Genomic DNA, 16,216 nt, shown 5'->3' on the forward strand with positions numbered 1-16,216 from the left:
ATGCACAAATTAAGCAACGAGTATTTTGCAACCGTACAAAAAAAAAATCCCCTCTCCTTCCCCTCTTCCAGCCCACCTCCCCTCCTTCCCCACTCTTGTTTTTCAAAGAGTGGGCTGTGGTTTTGCATGCACGCACGCACAAATTAAGCAACTAGAATTTTGGAACCTTTCCAAAAATAATGTAGCGGTGGGGAAGTTGATTTGCGAATAAAAAAACGTTTTGAAGCATTGCACATTCTGCAGAGACTGGCAGGGGTGCAATTAAGGGAGCAGCAAACTCGAGGCTGTCCCGCCGCCCATAGATCCTATTCGTTTGCTCTTGGTGCCAAGTGAAAATTGCATTTTTGTTTGCCTGTGGGTGTTCTTTTAAAAAAATGTATTTTTCACTCTCTCTCACTCTCAGCCTTGCCCCGGAAGTATTGCAGTCGGCGAGGGGGAGTGAGGAAGATGGCAGAGTCGGAAGAGGAGGTGAAGTTTTTGGTTCAGAGGGTTGTCAAAGACATTGCCAACGCTTTCAGGAGGAACCCCAACATGTAAGCAGCAGCCGTCGCCCGTTCCCGGTCCCCGCCGGCCCAGGAGCCGCCCCAAGCAAGCAAGCAGCAACCGACGGAGCAAGTTAAAAGGATGGGGTTTAATAATAATAACACAAGAAGCTGGGAGTGGTGGGTGGAGGAGGGGGTATTAAAGAAAAACTAGACTGGGTGAAAGAGAGCTAGGGCGGAGCATGCATTGGGGAGGAGGAAGTGAGCGAAGGGTGGGGTTGATTACAAAGACTGCAATCAGTTAAATGTGGAGAGAGGAGAGGGAGAAATAAATTGCATCATTTGTGTTCAGTTGCTTGCAGGCTGCTGGTTTATAGGCCGTCTGTGTACAATGCAGTTTCCTGTTCTATGGCTTGTGAAGCTCAAGAAAGGGGGTTAAAAAGAAAAGACCCCTTGGTGCACCAGTGCCCCAACCCTACTGTTGTGAAATGAATTCTATGGGGTTCCTGTAATTCAGGTTTAATGCTTCATTACAGCTACCCGCGTTCCTGCAATTGGAAGTCGTGGATGCATTTCAATGCCTGTGTGTTTTGGCCTATGCTGATATTGACTATCTGTTGGTGCTTTGATGTATTTTCACATCGGTGAATTTGTGGTATTTGAATTTACAGTGGGTATGAATATTTGCAAAGACTCCAATTTAGCAAATAAATGTAAAGGTGTCCTTAAAATTCTATTGTGCTATGGCTCCAGTGTGAACGTGGGGTGATTTGCTTTCTCCCATGTTTTCTGTTTGCAGTGATGAGATTGGATTGATTCCATGCCTTGAAGCCAGGTACAACCGGAGTCCTGTAGTACTGGTGGAAAATAAACTTGGTCTAGAAAGCTGGTGCGTTAAACTACTCTTGCCCTTCGTTCATAGTAAACTTGTTCTCTACAGGCAGAGAAAACTGTGGTTAGACAGGGATGGTAAGTGGCAGATATTTTGTATTAAATGTTGACGTAGACATTACCATCAAAGAATAAAACTAATATTCCTCTGAATTGTCTAACCTCTGTGTAGAGTGGGATAACAACTATTTGAGTTTGTCTAATTATTTTAATATAGTATAACATAGCAAGGCATTGTTTGAAATGCATTATCAAACAAAGCGTGACACCAGTGAACAGATGGCAAAGTGTGATAGAGCTTGAACGAGGTGCTTGAGAGAGGCAGAGACGTTTATGGAGGGAATTTCAACGTTTAGGGCTTAAGCTTGTGAGGTCATAGAGATGTGCAGGACAGAAATGGGCCCATTGACCCACCATGCCTGTGTTGACCTTTTTGCCCCTATACACTAATCCCATTTTCCTATATTAGAAATATATTTGCATTCACGGACAATGTGTTCCTGACACTGTGTCGTTTAAAAAAATCCCCTTTAAAACAAATTATTTTCACCTTAAACATATCCCTTGTTTTTGATACCCCAACCTTTGGTATAAGATTATAACTAAGGTCAATTGGCTGCCTTTCATGAAACAATTTAAGAACAGGTACTGGGGATGCACAAGAGGCCAAAGGTATGGTTTAAAGATTTTGAAGCATTGTTGTCTTGAGGAGATTGGCGAAATGGAGGTGACCATAATAATTGGAGCAGTGCATTTTAAAGATCTTATTGGTTTATGGGGCTGGAGGCAGTTGCCTAGATGGAGGAAAACATTTAAGTTTTACCTGATATTCTTGGGTCACGAGTCCAGTCCAGGGCATGGTTCATATGGATGTGACTGACTGCCCAGAAATAGGTGGCATCATCTTCTTTCATCTTGGCCTACTAGCCTTGCCTACCATACGGGAACAGCTCATTGTCTAAGCTTTACATTGTCCTGTGCTGATTTCTATTCTATTGCTCATTCTGTTTACAAAATGTCACTACGCATGTCTTTGCATCAGGTTTCATCTATCCATCAATGCTACTCTGATCCATGTATTCACATGTGGGCCAATTCCCCATTCATATTTTCTGTTCAACTCTTGCGGCAAGCAGGTGGTTGGTCAGCGCTTGAGGCAGTATTATTTCTAAATGTGTTTGGGCCTTGAGGAAGCCTTCGTGGGGAGCAACTTCTGGCAACTTTTGCGCTGAAGTCATGGTCGCAATGCCTGAAGAAGGTTCTCGACCGGAAATACCACCCATTCCTTCTCTCCAGCGATGCGGCTGGTCCCGCTGAGTTACTCCAGCATTTTGTGTCTACCTTGTCGTAATGTATGAACTCAACAGTTATTGTACACATAGTAAGCCCCACAAACAGTTGTGTGATGCTGAGCAGTTTAAGAAGGAACTGCAGATGCTGGAAAAATCGAAGGTAGATAAAAATGCTGGAGAAACTCAGTGGGTGAGGCAGCATCTATGGAACGAAGGAATATGTGACATATCGGGTCTGAAGAAGGGTCTCGACCCGAAACGTCACCTATTCCTTCGCTCCATAGATGTTGCCTCACCCGCTGTTTCTCCAGCATTTCTATCCACCTTGTGATGCTGAGCTGACCATTTGTCCGAAGAAGGGTTACCACCTGAAACGTCACTTGTTCCTTTTCTGTTGCTTGACCAGCTGAGTTACTCTAACGCTTTGTGTCTATCTTCGGTATAAACCAGCATCCTCAGTTTCTTCCTACACATGTTTTAATCGTGTTGACTGTAGGATAAATGTTTGCCTGGACCCAGGTTAGACTTTCCTGCTCTTTTTTAAAACAACATTGCATCCAGCTGATTAAACCCCCTTCGACATATGTCACATGTGTAGGTTTTAATGTTGTCCAAACAAAGTACAGTTTTGTTAGTTTTGTGGCTGTGAACAGTAATTCCACATCATTTGTTCAAAAACAATTATCTTTTATTGAATAGGATCTCTTTACTACCAATGAAGTTTATGAAAGAACCAACTGTTCGTAACATTTTCACCCACCCAGTCCCCAGTGAGTCCTGTTTTAATTAAGTTCACTGGTGCTCATCAGGAACTATTTGAACAAGTGGGGTTTGTTCCTGACATAAGACTTAATGGCTTGATGATGGCTTCTTTCCTCTTAAGTTAATATCTTGTCTTTAAGGAGCATGCAGCTATCAAGACTGTTGTGAGCTCCGATGACTCTTGCTCCTGTTCCTTTGTTTTAATTTATCCACTTCCTCCCAATTACTGAACCAATTTTTGCTCCACCTGCTCCTGCAATTATTTGGCATATGTCTCGTATTACTCAGATTTCTGTGGCTTAGAAGGACACCATTTATTTCCTTGTGGTTTCTTTTCCTCTCTCTGGCTCATCCATTTCGTCCTGATTGCCCAATCACCCTGCTACACCCCGGGTCATTTACAATCAGCAAGTATCTTGTCAACCAGTAAGTCTTTGCATGAGGAAGGAGATGGGAGCACCTGGGGGAAACCCTACACTGTCACATGGGAATCATGCAAACTCCACGCACGCAGAGCAGGATTAAACCTGGTTTGCTGCTTTGTAACTTTCCCAGCTGCAGTAGTTATTGTTCTCGCTTCTGAGTCGTAAATTGTGTTCAAATTCCTATCTCTCTATTTTCTTTCCTTCCTTCTGTTTCCAAAATGCCTGATGCTCATTTTCCTAGGATCCATCTATCCATTGGCCATTGCAACAACCCATGCTGATGATGCAGTATCGAGAGGAGGCAGCACTGAAAAAGTTGCTATCTTGTGGATGATGTGTTTAATGTGATGAGATGGTTAACATCTTGGTTGAATGCATGAGAGCCAATTGCAATATTTTTTAATGTATGAGCATTCTTCCCATTGTCCTGAAAAGATTTACCCCACAAATATAATTCGTTTAAAAATACAAACATTCTGGTTGACTGCCGCAGAGCTTAGCACAAAATGATTGCAACTTCTCCAGCATTATAGCATTATCAACTCGTTCATTGGTTGTGAAAGTACTATATTAGTGAAGGTTCTTCATGTTAATTAAATATCTAGAATTTGAAACGGCAGGAATCAGTAGCAGTGGCCATGAAGCTATCAGACTATTTTTAAACGCCAGTCTGATGCACCAATTTCACTCTCAAAAGAGATCTGCCATCCTCCTTTTCCGTCCCATTTGTAATTCCCAAACCAGAGGAATAGTGGTTGCCTGTTGACTTCCCTGACAAATGGGCCAGGGTAATTTCCTCTTCATGACAAATGTGTATTTAAACTAAAGCATTAATGATCCCAACTCTCTGCCAATGCAGCCCTTTGACCTGTACAATCTTTTGCTTTTAAAAAAAAAAAGGAATAATTAGTGCACTTTACATAGGAATGAGCTGGATTTGTGCAATGTATCTATTGATTTTTTGTACAGTACTATATTAGAATTGACTCCAATCAAATATTGATGGTTTTGATAATCTGCCATAATCTACTATCTTTAGTCAGATGGTGGTGAATCTGTGGAATTCATTGCCACAGAAGGCTGTGGAGGCCAAGTCAATGGATTTTTTTTTTTTGTTAAGTTGGTGATTGACAGATTCTTGTTTAGTACGGGTGTCGTGGGTTATGGGGAGCAGGCAGAAAAATGAAATTGAGAGGGAAAGGTAGATCAGTTGTGATTGAATGGCAGAGTAGACTTGATGAGCTGAATGGCATAATTCTGCTCATAACATAACCATTCTCGGTAGCTATGGTGTGAGGGAGAGTGCTTTAAGGTTAATACTCTTGAGTCTTCATCTTTCATAATAGTTTTACCCACAATCAAACTGAGCAGCTTATCAAATGTGTACAAGTTGTTCCATGTGGAAGAAATAGTTTCCTCCAATCATGAGTATAAATTCTTCCCTGACCTTCCCTCCTTGTCCACGTGTACAATGGTGGTGCAGGGGTCAAGTTCACCAGCTAGTAATCTGGATAAGCAATCTAGCAAATTGAGTTCCAAATTCCAGGTTATGAGTTTTTAAAAGAGAAGTTCACTAATGAAATCATTTATATTAAAAAAAAATTTAAAAAAGGTATCGATTGCCAGTGAAAATTGTAGTATGTTTCACTCGTGTTCTTCGGGGGAGGAAATATGCCATCCATGTCAGTCTGATTCTTTTGTGAATCCAGAGTAGGCTGGGACTCTATTCCTTGGAGGATGAAGGGTGATCTTTTAGGAGGGTATAAACTCATGAGAGGAATAGATCGGGTCGATGCACGGTCTCTTGCCCAGAGTAGGGTAATTGAAGACCAGAGGATATAGGTTTAAGGTGATGGGGAAAAGATTTAATAGGAATCTGAGGGGTAACTTTTTCACACAAAGGGTGGTGGGTGTATGGAGCAAGCTGCCAGAGGAGGTAGTTGAGACGGGGACTATCCCAACATTTAAGAAGCAGTTAGACAGGAACATGGATAGGACGGGTTTGCAGGAATATGAACCAAATGCTGGCAGGTGGGATGTGTAGCTGGGACATGTTGGTCGGTGTGGGCAAGTTCGGCCGAAGGGCCTGTTTCCATACACTATCATTCTATGATTATCTCTTAAATGCCCTTTGACTATAACCTAGCAAGCAACGTGGTTGTACTGTTATCACCATGCTCTGTCAGCCTGCAGTGGTTTGAGAAGGCTGCTTATCGCATCTTCCCAAGGGCAGCAGGTGCAGGCCTTGCCTGGGCTACGCAGATCCTGAAAGATACAGACAAGAAGATAAATTAGTTGTACTGTTGACATGTGGAAATGAGTGTGCATTTCACCGCAACAGTCAGGAAATGTAGATTTGGTTGTTTAAAATGATCTATGGATACATGATAGAATGTCAGGGTTCCACACATAGCTCAGAAATGAAGCAACATAGAAGTCTGAATGTTTTCATGTAAGTTGCACTCCTTATGTGTTTTTTCTAAAATCTCTATAGGTAGCCGTCCACAGCCTAAAAGGGACCCATTTTAATTTTTCCAGTTGATTTAAAAAAAAAAAAAAAAAAAATTCTCCTCAGATCTATTTATGCAATTCTTTGCAGAGAAATTCTTGAGTTGGTTGTTTTGAAATCGGGTTTGTGTCGCAATTCAAAGTTGTATCCAGCACTACCTTGCGGTAAACAATGAGATATAGAACATCCCAAGAATGACGTGTTACTCGTGCAGAGCTCAGAAACAAAATAACCTAGAAACCTGAAACTCTGCACCCGTTGAATGTGTGCTACATTCTTTGTTTCTCTAAAACCCCTGATAGGAAGTTTCTCCAAAGCCCAAAAGCAGCCTAATCTTAGCTTTTCCATTCCAATTTGATAGAATTTTTTCAAATCTATTTTTCAGCTGCTAAATATTTGGGTGGACCGTTGTTCCAACCTATTTTATAGAAGTGCCAAAGATGTGCTTTGCATACTGTTACAGAAGCCAAGGAGTCACTTTGTGGATACTTTCGTTGAAAAAAATCTTTCCCTATTAATTTTCCTTTTGACTAAAATTAATTGCCCAGGCTGTGGCATAGTCAGCCAGTGCTTCACCACCATGGATGTGGGGAGGGTGGAGGGAGGATTGCACATTTGGGGTTTAAATTTGACAAATGCAGAGACTCCAACACATAAAGTTGGTTGTTGAACTGCAAAGAGGAAAATAATCAATAAGTTTTATCATCTTTAATCTTGGATGAATACACTGACTTAAAAACAACCATTAAAGCAAAAGATTGGATGTTGCAAGTTCTTAATCACAATAATAAATAAATTAGTTACTTAAGTATGTGCTGGAGATTTTCATCAAATGCTGCCAGTAATTCCCTGGGCACTAAAGCAGATAAATTGAAATATTAAAATAAAGCTTTGTGCATTTGGAAAAATATTAAAACATAGAAAATAGGTGCAGGAGTGGGCCATTTGGCCCTTTGAGCCAGCAACACCATTCAATATGATCATGGCTGATCGTCCAAAAACAGCACCTCATTCCTGCTTTCTCCCATCCAGTGAATTGACCTCCATTGCCTTCTGTGCCAGAGAATTCCACAGATTCACAACTCTCTGGGTGAAAACGTTTTTCCTCATTTCAGTCCTAAATGGCCTACCCCTTATTGTTAAACTGTAACATCTGGTTCTGGACTCCCCCACCATCGGGAACATTTTTCCTGCATCTAACCTGTCCAATCCCTTAAGAATTTTATGTTTCTATAAGATCCCCTTATAAATTCCAGTGAATATAAACCCAGTCGATCCATTCTTTCTTTTAAAGATTATGCTTGAAAACCAAGAAGCAGGCACATTTGGCAGGCGATCCATCCGCAAGAAATGCAAAGTGTTGGATACACTAGGGGGATCAGAATCATCTTTGGAGGGAATGGATAGGTGATGTTTCAACTCTGGACCCTTCTTGAGTTTGTTTCAAATTCATACATATCAGGAAATGGAGAAACTGAAGACCCAACTCAACAGGAATGATATTGATGAAAAAGTTGCGTTAAATTGTTAATTCACTTCATGATCTGATGTTAGCCTCGATCTCGAGAAATCAACCTACTAATGCAACAGCTCCATAATGGCAGCACCATATCTGTGGTCCTACACTCATCCATGGAACATCTGTATAACTAGGATACCAATGCCAGACTTGTTTTGACTATAGCTCTGACTGCAACAGCAATTCCAATCAAACATCTTCAAACTTCTGTGCCAAGGACTCGGCACCCTCCTCTGCAACTGTATCTTTGACTTCTTGAGCCATGGACCATGATAAGTGAACATGCGTGACAAAATATCCTAAACAATAATTCTTAACACCTTATGGAGGCTATATTATTAACCCTTTACTGTATTCCCCCTGTGCAGTTTCAAATATGCAGCCAAATTCTACATTAACATGTTTACATGATGACATGACATCTATTGTGGGTTAGATCTCAAACACTGATGAGATGGAATACAGGAAGGAGATAAAGAGCTCAGTAGCATGGTGCCAAGACAACTTTTCCCTCAATGTTAACAAAACAAAGGAGCTGGTCGTTGAATTCAAACAGCGAAGTGGATTTGTCTATCTGTATGAGTGTTGCTGAAGTGTAGATGGTCGACAGCTTCAAGTTCGTAAGTGCAAATATTGCATACAAGTTGACCTGGTCCAAACACATTGATGCTATGGCCAAGAAAGCACACTAATGCTTCTACGTCCTCAGAAGACTAATTAGGCACGTTTCCAATGACTCATGAATTTCTGTGGCTGCATTATGGAAAGCAAGCTATCAGGATGCATCATCGCTTGTTATGACAACTGCTCTGCCCAGGACCATGAGAAATTGCCGAGAGTGACGGATGCAATCCAGTCCACTGGGCAAACCAGTCTCTTCCCCTGCCCCCTCCCCGCTCCCCACCATTGGCTCAGTCTATACCTCACATCATCTCATCAATGACTTGAACATGGCCATTCCCCCTTCTTGTCTCTCTTTTCAAGCAGAGAATACAAAGGCTTTAAAGCACTTACCACCGGATTCAAGAACAGCTTCTTCCTCGCTCCTGAATGGAGCTCTCGTATGTTGGTGATGAATTCCCAATCTTCCAATCTACCACGTTGCGGCCCTTGTGTTTTTTTTTAATCTGCACTTTCTCTGTCACTAAAATTATTGTGCACTTATCTTCTCTTTTGCACTACGTGTATGTGATGTTCAAGTTCAAGTGAGTTTATTGTCATGTGTCCCTGTATAGGACAATGAAATTCTTGCTTTGCTTCAGCACACAGAACATAGTAGGCATTTACTACAAAACAGATAAGTGTGTCCATATACCATAATATAAATATATACACACAAGAATAAATAAACTGATAAAGTGCAAATAACAGAAAATGGGTTATTAATAATTAGTTTTGGCCGAGCCAGGTTTAATAGCCTGATGGCTGTGGGGAAGTAGCTATTTCTGAACCTGGTTGTTGCAGTCTTCAGGCTCCTGTACCTTCTACCTGAAGGTAGCAGGGAGATGAGTGTGTGGTCAGGATGGTGTGGGTCTTTGATGATACTGCCAGCCTTTTTGAGGCAGCGACTGCGATAAATCCCCTCGATGGAAGGAAGGTCAGAGCTGATGATGGACTGGGCAGTATTTACTACGTTTTGTAGTCTTTTCCTCTCCAGGGCGCTCAAATTGCCGAACCAAGCCACGATGCAACCGGTCAGCATGCTCTCTACTGTGCACCTGTAGAAATTAGAGAGAGTCCTCCTTGACAAACCGACTCTCCATAATCTTCTCAGTGATATGCCATAATAGCACGCAAATCAAAGATTTTCACTCTATCTCGGTACACATGACAATAATAAACTCTAGAACAAATATCATGCTGTTTTTTAAATGTCACACAATGCCATTTGAATTACCAATGGCTACATGAAAGAACAATTTTAGTACCAACACATGATGCTTCCCGATCAACCTGTACAATATAAATCTATTGATAGTGCGGCAGACATTGTGACTGAACATTTTCCTGTTGAATTTTTAACTTTGTCACTCCCTGATATGCCATCATGCTGTCAATGCTTCATAAAGGTTATCAGTTCAAAAATGACGGCCACATGTAATTATGGCTACAAGATGGCTGAGACTGCTGTCGGGGAAAATGTCTTCATCCCTTTGATACCAATTATTGCATCTGATTTACCTTTCCTATTCAAGCATCTTAATTTCCTATTTAACTTAGTTTTGCCTTAACCTTAAGTCAGTGTTTTCCCCCATGCTCAGCCAATATGATGGTTTCTCCACAGTTGGAGCTAAACATAATTGATACATTTTTACATCTGATTCCAAACAACGAAATGTCATATATTCTGAAGCACGCAATTTTTTTATTTTTTTTTTAATTTTATTTTTATTAGAAGCACGGTAAGTTACAATACTACATAACACATATGTCTTAATACATTTTTTGTACCGCTTCATTTTTTGAGCTTTAAGAAAAAGATAGAAGTAAAGAAAGTGTGCAAGAGTCGTGAAGGTGCAGGAGAGTGTTGAGAAAAGAAAGCCCCTTAGAAAAGAAGTTAGAGAAGGAAGTAAAGAAAGAAAGTAGACCCTAGAAAAGAAGGAAAAAGAAAGGAGAAACAATCGCTCTATTATAACATTAAACTCCGCAGAAAGGGGACTACCAACCAAGTCTGTTTTTGTTGTTGTTTTTTTTTTACCCCCCGTTGCCAGATCCTGGTACCTTTTATTTATTTATTTGTTTATTTATTTATTTTTTAAATTACTATTGCACCTTATGCTTGTAATAGTTCCAAAAACGTAGACCACGTCTTTTGGAAGTGGTCTGCTTTGCCTGCTAAGAGGAATCTCATCTCTTCCAGATGTAGTGTTTCAAACGTATTTGATATCCACATTTTTATTGTTGGTGTAGGCGCATTTTTCCAGAATTTAAGTATGAGCTTTTTTCCCATTATTAGCCCGTAATTGAGTAAATTCTTCTGAAACGCGTTTAATTCAGGGTTACCTTCCGATATTCCAAAAATAATCCATTCTGGTTTTGGTACCAGTTTTATTTTAATTAATTTTGTAAAGATGTCAAATATTTCATTCCAGAATTTTTGTATTTTTGTACAAAAAACAAAAGAATGCGCTATGGTAGCTTCTTGACACAGGCATTTATCACAGATTGGTGAAACATTAGGGAAGAGTTTATTTATTTTAGTTTTTGAATAATATAGTCTATGTAATGTTTTAAATTGGATGAGCGTACGTTGATCGAACATTTATGCACCTGTAATAAGTGATTATCCCAGCTCTCTTTTGAAATTTTTATAGCTAATTCTTGTTCCCAGTCTCTTCTAATTCCATCAGTTGTGGGTATTTCTATGTTTAAGATGATGTTATATAAGTACGATATTAGATTCGCTGATTCCGCCTTTGTCTTCATTGCTTCATCCAGTAAGTCTGTAGGCATATTATGATAGTCTTTTGTGTATTTTTTCAGATAATCACGAATTTGAAGATATTTAAAATATTGATTATTTTTCAAATTATACGCGAAAATTGAAATCATGTAGGTTTACACAGTATGCGTAGGTACATGTCTTCTTAAAGCAAACTACATTGAATATGATTTTTTTTTAATGCATATTCAGTTTTAGTGTGCAGAGTTATTTTGACAACATCAGTTATAAGTACATAAATTTAACCCACTAACTCATGAGTCAGGAGTCTTTAATTGTTAAATGTACTGGCAACAGAAAAATAAAATTCTTACTTGCAGAAGCAGGTAACAGGCGTGTAAATACAGTATATTTCTTTAGCTTTTGTTCCATTTTAGTTGTAAATTTGTGCAGTTAATCCATACAAGATGTTGCCTTTTGGGAGATCAAAAGCAAGAGAATAATGTGCAGTGAATGGCAGAACGTTTTGGAGTACCGATTTACAGAGGGATCTTGGGATGTCTACATAGCTCGCTGGAAGTAGCAATACAGGTGTATAGGATGGTAAATAAGGCTAATGACATACCTGTCTTCATTAATCGGAGCAGTTGAGATTAAAAGTTGAGAAGTCGTATAACTGCACAAAACTTTACTTCAAACATGTTTGAAATATTGTGAGCTAATTTGGGCACCGCACTGTGTGAAGGATATGGAGACTTTGGAGTGAGTGCAGAAGAGGTTCACCAGGATGTTACCTGGATTGGTGAGTAATAGCTATAAGGAAAAGATGGACATGGAAAATGTGAAATACTAGAGGGCGTAGCATCAAGGTTGGGGGGAGGGAGGAGAGTTTAAGAAGATTTACTCAATAAGTTATGCACACATAGTGGTAGGTACCTTGACATGCTGCCGTGGGAGGCAGTAGAATCGCAATGTTTGAGGCACATGAGCAGGTAGGGAATTGGCAGAAAACAGCCATGTGCAGGCAGATGGGATTAGATGGATCGGCATCATGGTCAGAGCAAACATGGTGGCTGTACTGTTAAATGTTTTACAGCATCTGCAGTTTGTTTCAACTTGACTTCAGTGTTTTTATGTATTCTAATGCCATAAAATATCTCAAGTCTATTCTGGTGAGCCATAACAAACAGATTTTGACAGAATCCTGATCAGAAGTAAAGTCATGGAGCCTGAATAAAGGACAGGGGGCAAGAAGGGGTCAGGCATGCAGGTTGAGAGGAAATTCCGGAGAGTCAGAGTGGGAGTGAAGGAAATTTGTGTGTGATCCTGAATTGGAATTATACAGCAATTGAATGGTTGGAGTATATTGGGGTGTAAAGATGCAAAATCTTGATGGATTTCAGCACAAGAAAGCAAATTTTATAACCCAACCATGTACTAACCAGGATGATTTGCATGGAGCAGTGTGTGGGCTGGACTTGGCCCATGTTAAGACAGGCAGAAGGATTTTAGATATCATTAAATTTACACCAAATGAGAGCTAGGCAATTCATCAAGGAGAGTTTTTGGGAACGGCACAGTGACACAGCCAGTAGATCTGCTCCCTCACAGGGCTAGAGACCCAGGTTCAATTGTGTTCATGGGTGCTGTCTGTCTGGCGTTGGCATGTTCAGATGCTGTGAACACGTGGGTCTCCTCCAGGTGCTCTGGTTTCCTCCCACATCCCAAAGATGTGCAGGTTTATAGATTGATTGGCCTCTGTAAATTGCTCAAATTGTGTGTTTAGTGGATGCGAAAATGGGATAACATAGAATTAATGTGAACGTGTGATCGATAGTCAGCGTGGACTCGTGGGTTGAAGGGCCTGCATCATGCTGTATCTTTCAATCAGTCCAATTTTATCTATATTGTTAACATTCAATCTAATTTATTGACTGGTGTTTTGTAATAAACCCTGACCAATATTGAGAATCATAGCACAATATCAAGGTTGAGTATACATATCACTCTGTCTTTTGTACATTATTGTGTTGCAAGTAACCCTGAATGTGGTATATGTACTCATGACTTGTTTTCTGGAATGTTACACCTCTTGATCCAAACATCGCTGTAGAGAATTAGTTTGGGTTTTTAACTGGAATTTTCTGTGACTTTGTAATGTACTGGTTTTATAATGCAATTTCTGTGGATTTCATAAAAGCATGTTTGATTTATGGAAAGATAACGAGGTAGCAATTCATCTGTGGCTCCAAATGTGTGAGAATGTTATTGACCAGACCAGCTGTACTTCCTATTTGTTTGGCTACATTGATTTTGGTAGAGCTTTTATGTGGGGCAAGGTGAGATTGGCATGATTGTCCTCTGAGGAACAACATCAATTCTCTGGTATTTAGAAAAATGAAACATGATCTTGCTGACTCCCAATTCTGAATGGGATTCGCAGGATGGCAACAGAGAAATTGTTACCCATGCCCAATGACACTCAAACTAATGGACTTCCCAGAATAAAGTATCAGCTATTCGTACTGGGGTTAGGAGAAAATTCCTCCTGCAAGGGTGTGAATCATTAGATTTCTTCACCCCAGTGGCTGGGTCAACAAGTATATTTAAAGCTGACCTAGGTCTTCGGCATCCATGGAAAGTTAGGAGGGTGGGCATGAGGAGAAAGTAGACTGGAGGTTGAAGATCAGCCATGTTCCAGCTGAACTGACTCGAGGCCTTGTAGCCTAGGACAGCTTCACGGTGGCTAGAGGTGGCAGACTACCTGTGCACATGCAACCAGAGATGGATTCCTCCTCTGTAGTTTTTGATTGGCAACAGTGGGTGTTAATCTAGACAGCTGACAATTCTTGGTTGTTCCTCTCCCTTTCAGCTCTGACTGATCTCACTTGTACTCTACTGCTGCTAAACCCAGACTTCACTACAGCCTGGAACGTCAGGTACGTCACCGTAAGCCAGTGTTATTTATCATCCCTGTGGTTCATTGCTTAACCTGCCGTCGGTTTAAGGACCAGTTACCGATCCTTGCTGGCATTTTTAATTTGCATGTGACTGTATCGTTTGAATGTAACACAGAGAAGAGTAGGTTCCGGTTTTATTGCATTGTTCTAATTGTTTGGCCCAAAGAGCTTTTCAGCTACGTGAACATAGCATCATAATAGTCATAGGCTCATACAGAGTGGAGACAGAATGTTGCCCCATCTATACTCGTCTCTCACCTGCCTACATTTGGCCCATATCCCCCTCTACAGCTATCCTATCCTTGTATATGTCCAAATGTTTTTTAAACACTGTGATAGCACCTGTGTTTTCATTCAGCATCTTTAAAATGTAGTGATTGGCATTATATAGGAAATATATAAGGTAATGGAATGTCAAAATATATGTGATTTATAATGTTAACGTATTAATGGGAATAGCACCTAATATTCCAGTCCCACATCTCCATTATCCTGAAAGAGTCTGGATTATCAGTTTTACTCTACTGTTGCTTTACTCGAGTATCAACTGAGATTTTGTGCCCAAAATCTGTGGCTCAAACTCCCAGCTTCTGGCACGAGACCAAAGTGCTACTTGCTGGCATGAATTTGAGCCTCATGTATTGACTCCCAAAGTATCGTGATTTTTCTTTCTCCCTGTTAATGGATAGATGTTGAAGAAGGGATATTGATCGCTGTCAATTGATCATGGATTTTATCTTTCATATTGGCAATGCAAGAGCACTCTGAAAGATCCAATCAATATCAGCTAGAATGTCTAAATAGAAGATGGTAAAAATGATCTGATGAGGAGAGTGGGGGTAACAAAAGTGGGTTGCTATGACAATCTGGCATAGCATGATTTTCAAGGAGCACAAACAAAATGTTACAATAGGACAGGGCAGTTAGTTGAAGAAAATGAAAGAGTGTATCTTGAATAATAGGTTGATAGGTTAATTGTTGCTTTGAGACCCAGCATCCACTCAGTGAGCTGAATGGCCTCTTTCTTTGTCTTGATGTATGAAAATATGATCTTATGAGTTGTTGGAGGCATGTCTGGCAGTGGTGAAGGAAATTAAATTGGGGATGGGCAAGGGAGATTTGAAGAGTAGAAACAAAGAATTGCAGATGCTGGTTTATAGCAAAGATAGACACACAGTGCTGAAAGGTCTGGACCTGAAACGTCACCCATCTTTTTTTCTCCAGATCCGCTGAGATACTCAAGCACTTTGTGTATAGATTCAAAGAGTTGCCAGGTACTTTGAAAGTTGTGGATCAGGAGAGGATAAGAACCAGGGAGGGATCTATGACCAAGGGTATAACATTTATCAGCAGGTGAAATCCAAGTTCTTCCAAGGTTGCAGATTGTTGGCATATCTGGGTAGCAGGTATGGGTAGTGGATATCCATGGTGCAGCTGGTGGAGCTGTTGCTTCATAACACCAAAGACCTGGGTTCAATGCTGACCTCGGCTGCTGTCTGGATGGAGTCTGCCACGTTCTCCCTGTGACTGTCTGGGTTTACTCTGGGTGCCCTGGATTCCTCCCACAACCTGAAGACATACACCTAGGTAGATTAATTAACCCTGTAAATTGCACCCAGTGTGTAGGTCAGTGGCAGAATGTAAATGGGAAATGATGGGGGTGCGGGGAGAATAGAATTGCCCAGGGTAGGGTTCATGGAGAGAAAGCTGGTTGAGGGTCAGCGTGCACTCGGCTGAAGGGCCTGTTTCTGGGTTGTTTCTCTCAATGATGCCAAGCTGCTCAGTTCAGGGGTCAGTTAGGAATGACCAATGAATATGACTTTTACAGCAAAGATCACATTTTTTGGAAAAAGTCCCAGAAATGGGCCCTGTGGCCCAGTATCTATGCCGATCATCAATTACTCATTTCCCGAATCTTACGTTAATCTTTTTTTTATTCTCCCTTATTCTCATCAACTCCCCCAGAATCTACCTGCACACTAGAGGCCAATTAA

The 16,216-nt window shown here is 40.7% G+C and overlaps 1 protein-coding gene across 1 annotated transcript in view; it reads left to right on the forward strand.

The window, feature by feature from the left end:
• Positions 1-376: 376 nt before the first annotated feature.
• The window catches only part of ptar1 (protein prenyltransferase alpha subunit repeat containing 1), a 30,879-nt gene continuing 15,039 nt past the window's right edge, over positions 377-16,216 (forward strand). Inside the window, exons 1-3 of the mRNA XM_055632487.1 lie at positions 377-533; positions 1,282-1,451; positions 14,135-14,201. Coding sequence (XP_055488462.1) covers positions 448-533; positions 1,282-1,451; positions 14,135-14,201 — 323 coding nt within the window. The 5' untranslated portion in view covers positions 377-447. The remainder of the gene's footprint in view (positions 534-1,281; positions 1,452-14,134; positions 14,202-16,216) is intronic.

Source organism: Leucoraja erinacea, chromosome 3 (genome assembly GCF_028641065.1).
Source record: "Leucoraja erinacea ecotype New England chromosome 3, Leri_hhj_1, whole genome shotgun sequence".
NCBI classification, from domain to species: Eukaryota; Metazoa; Chordata; class Chondrichthyes; order Rajiformes; family Rajidae; genus Leucoraja; species Leucoraja erinaceus.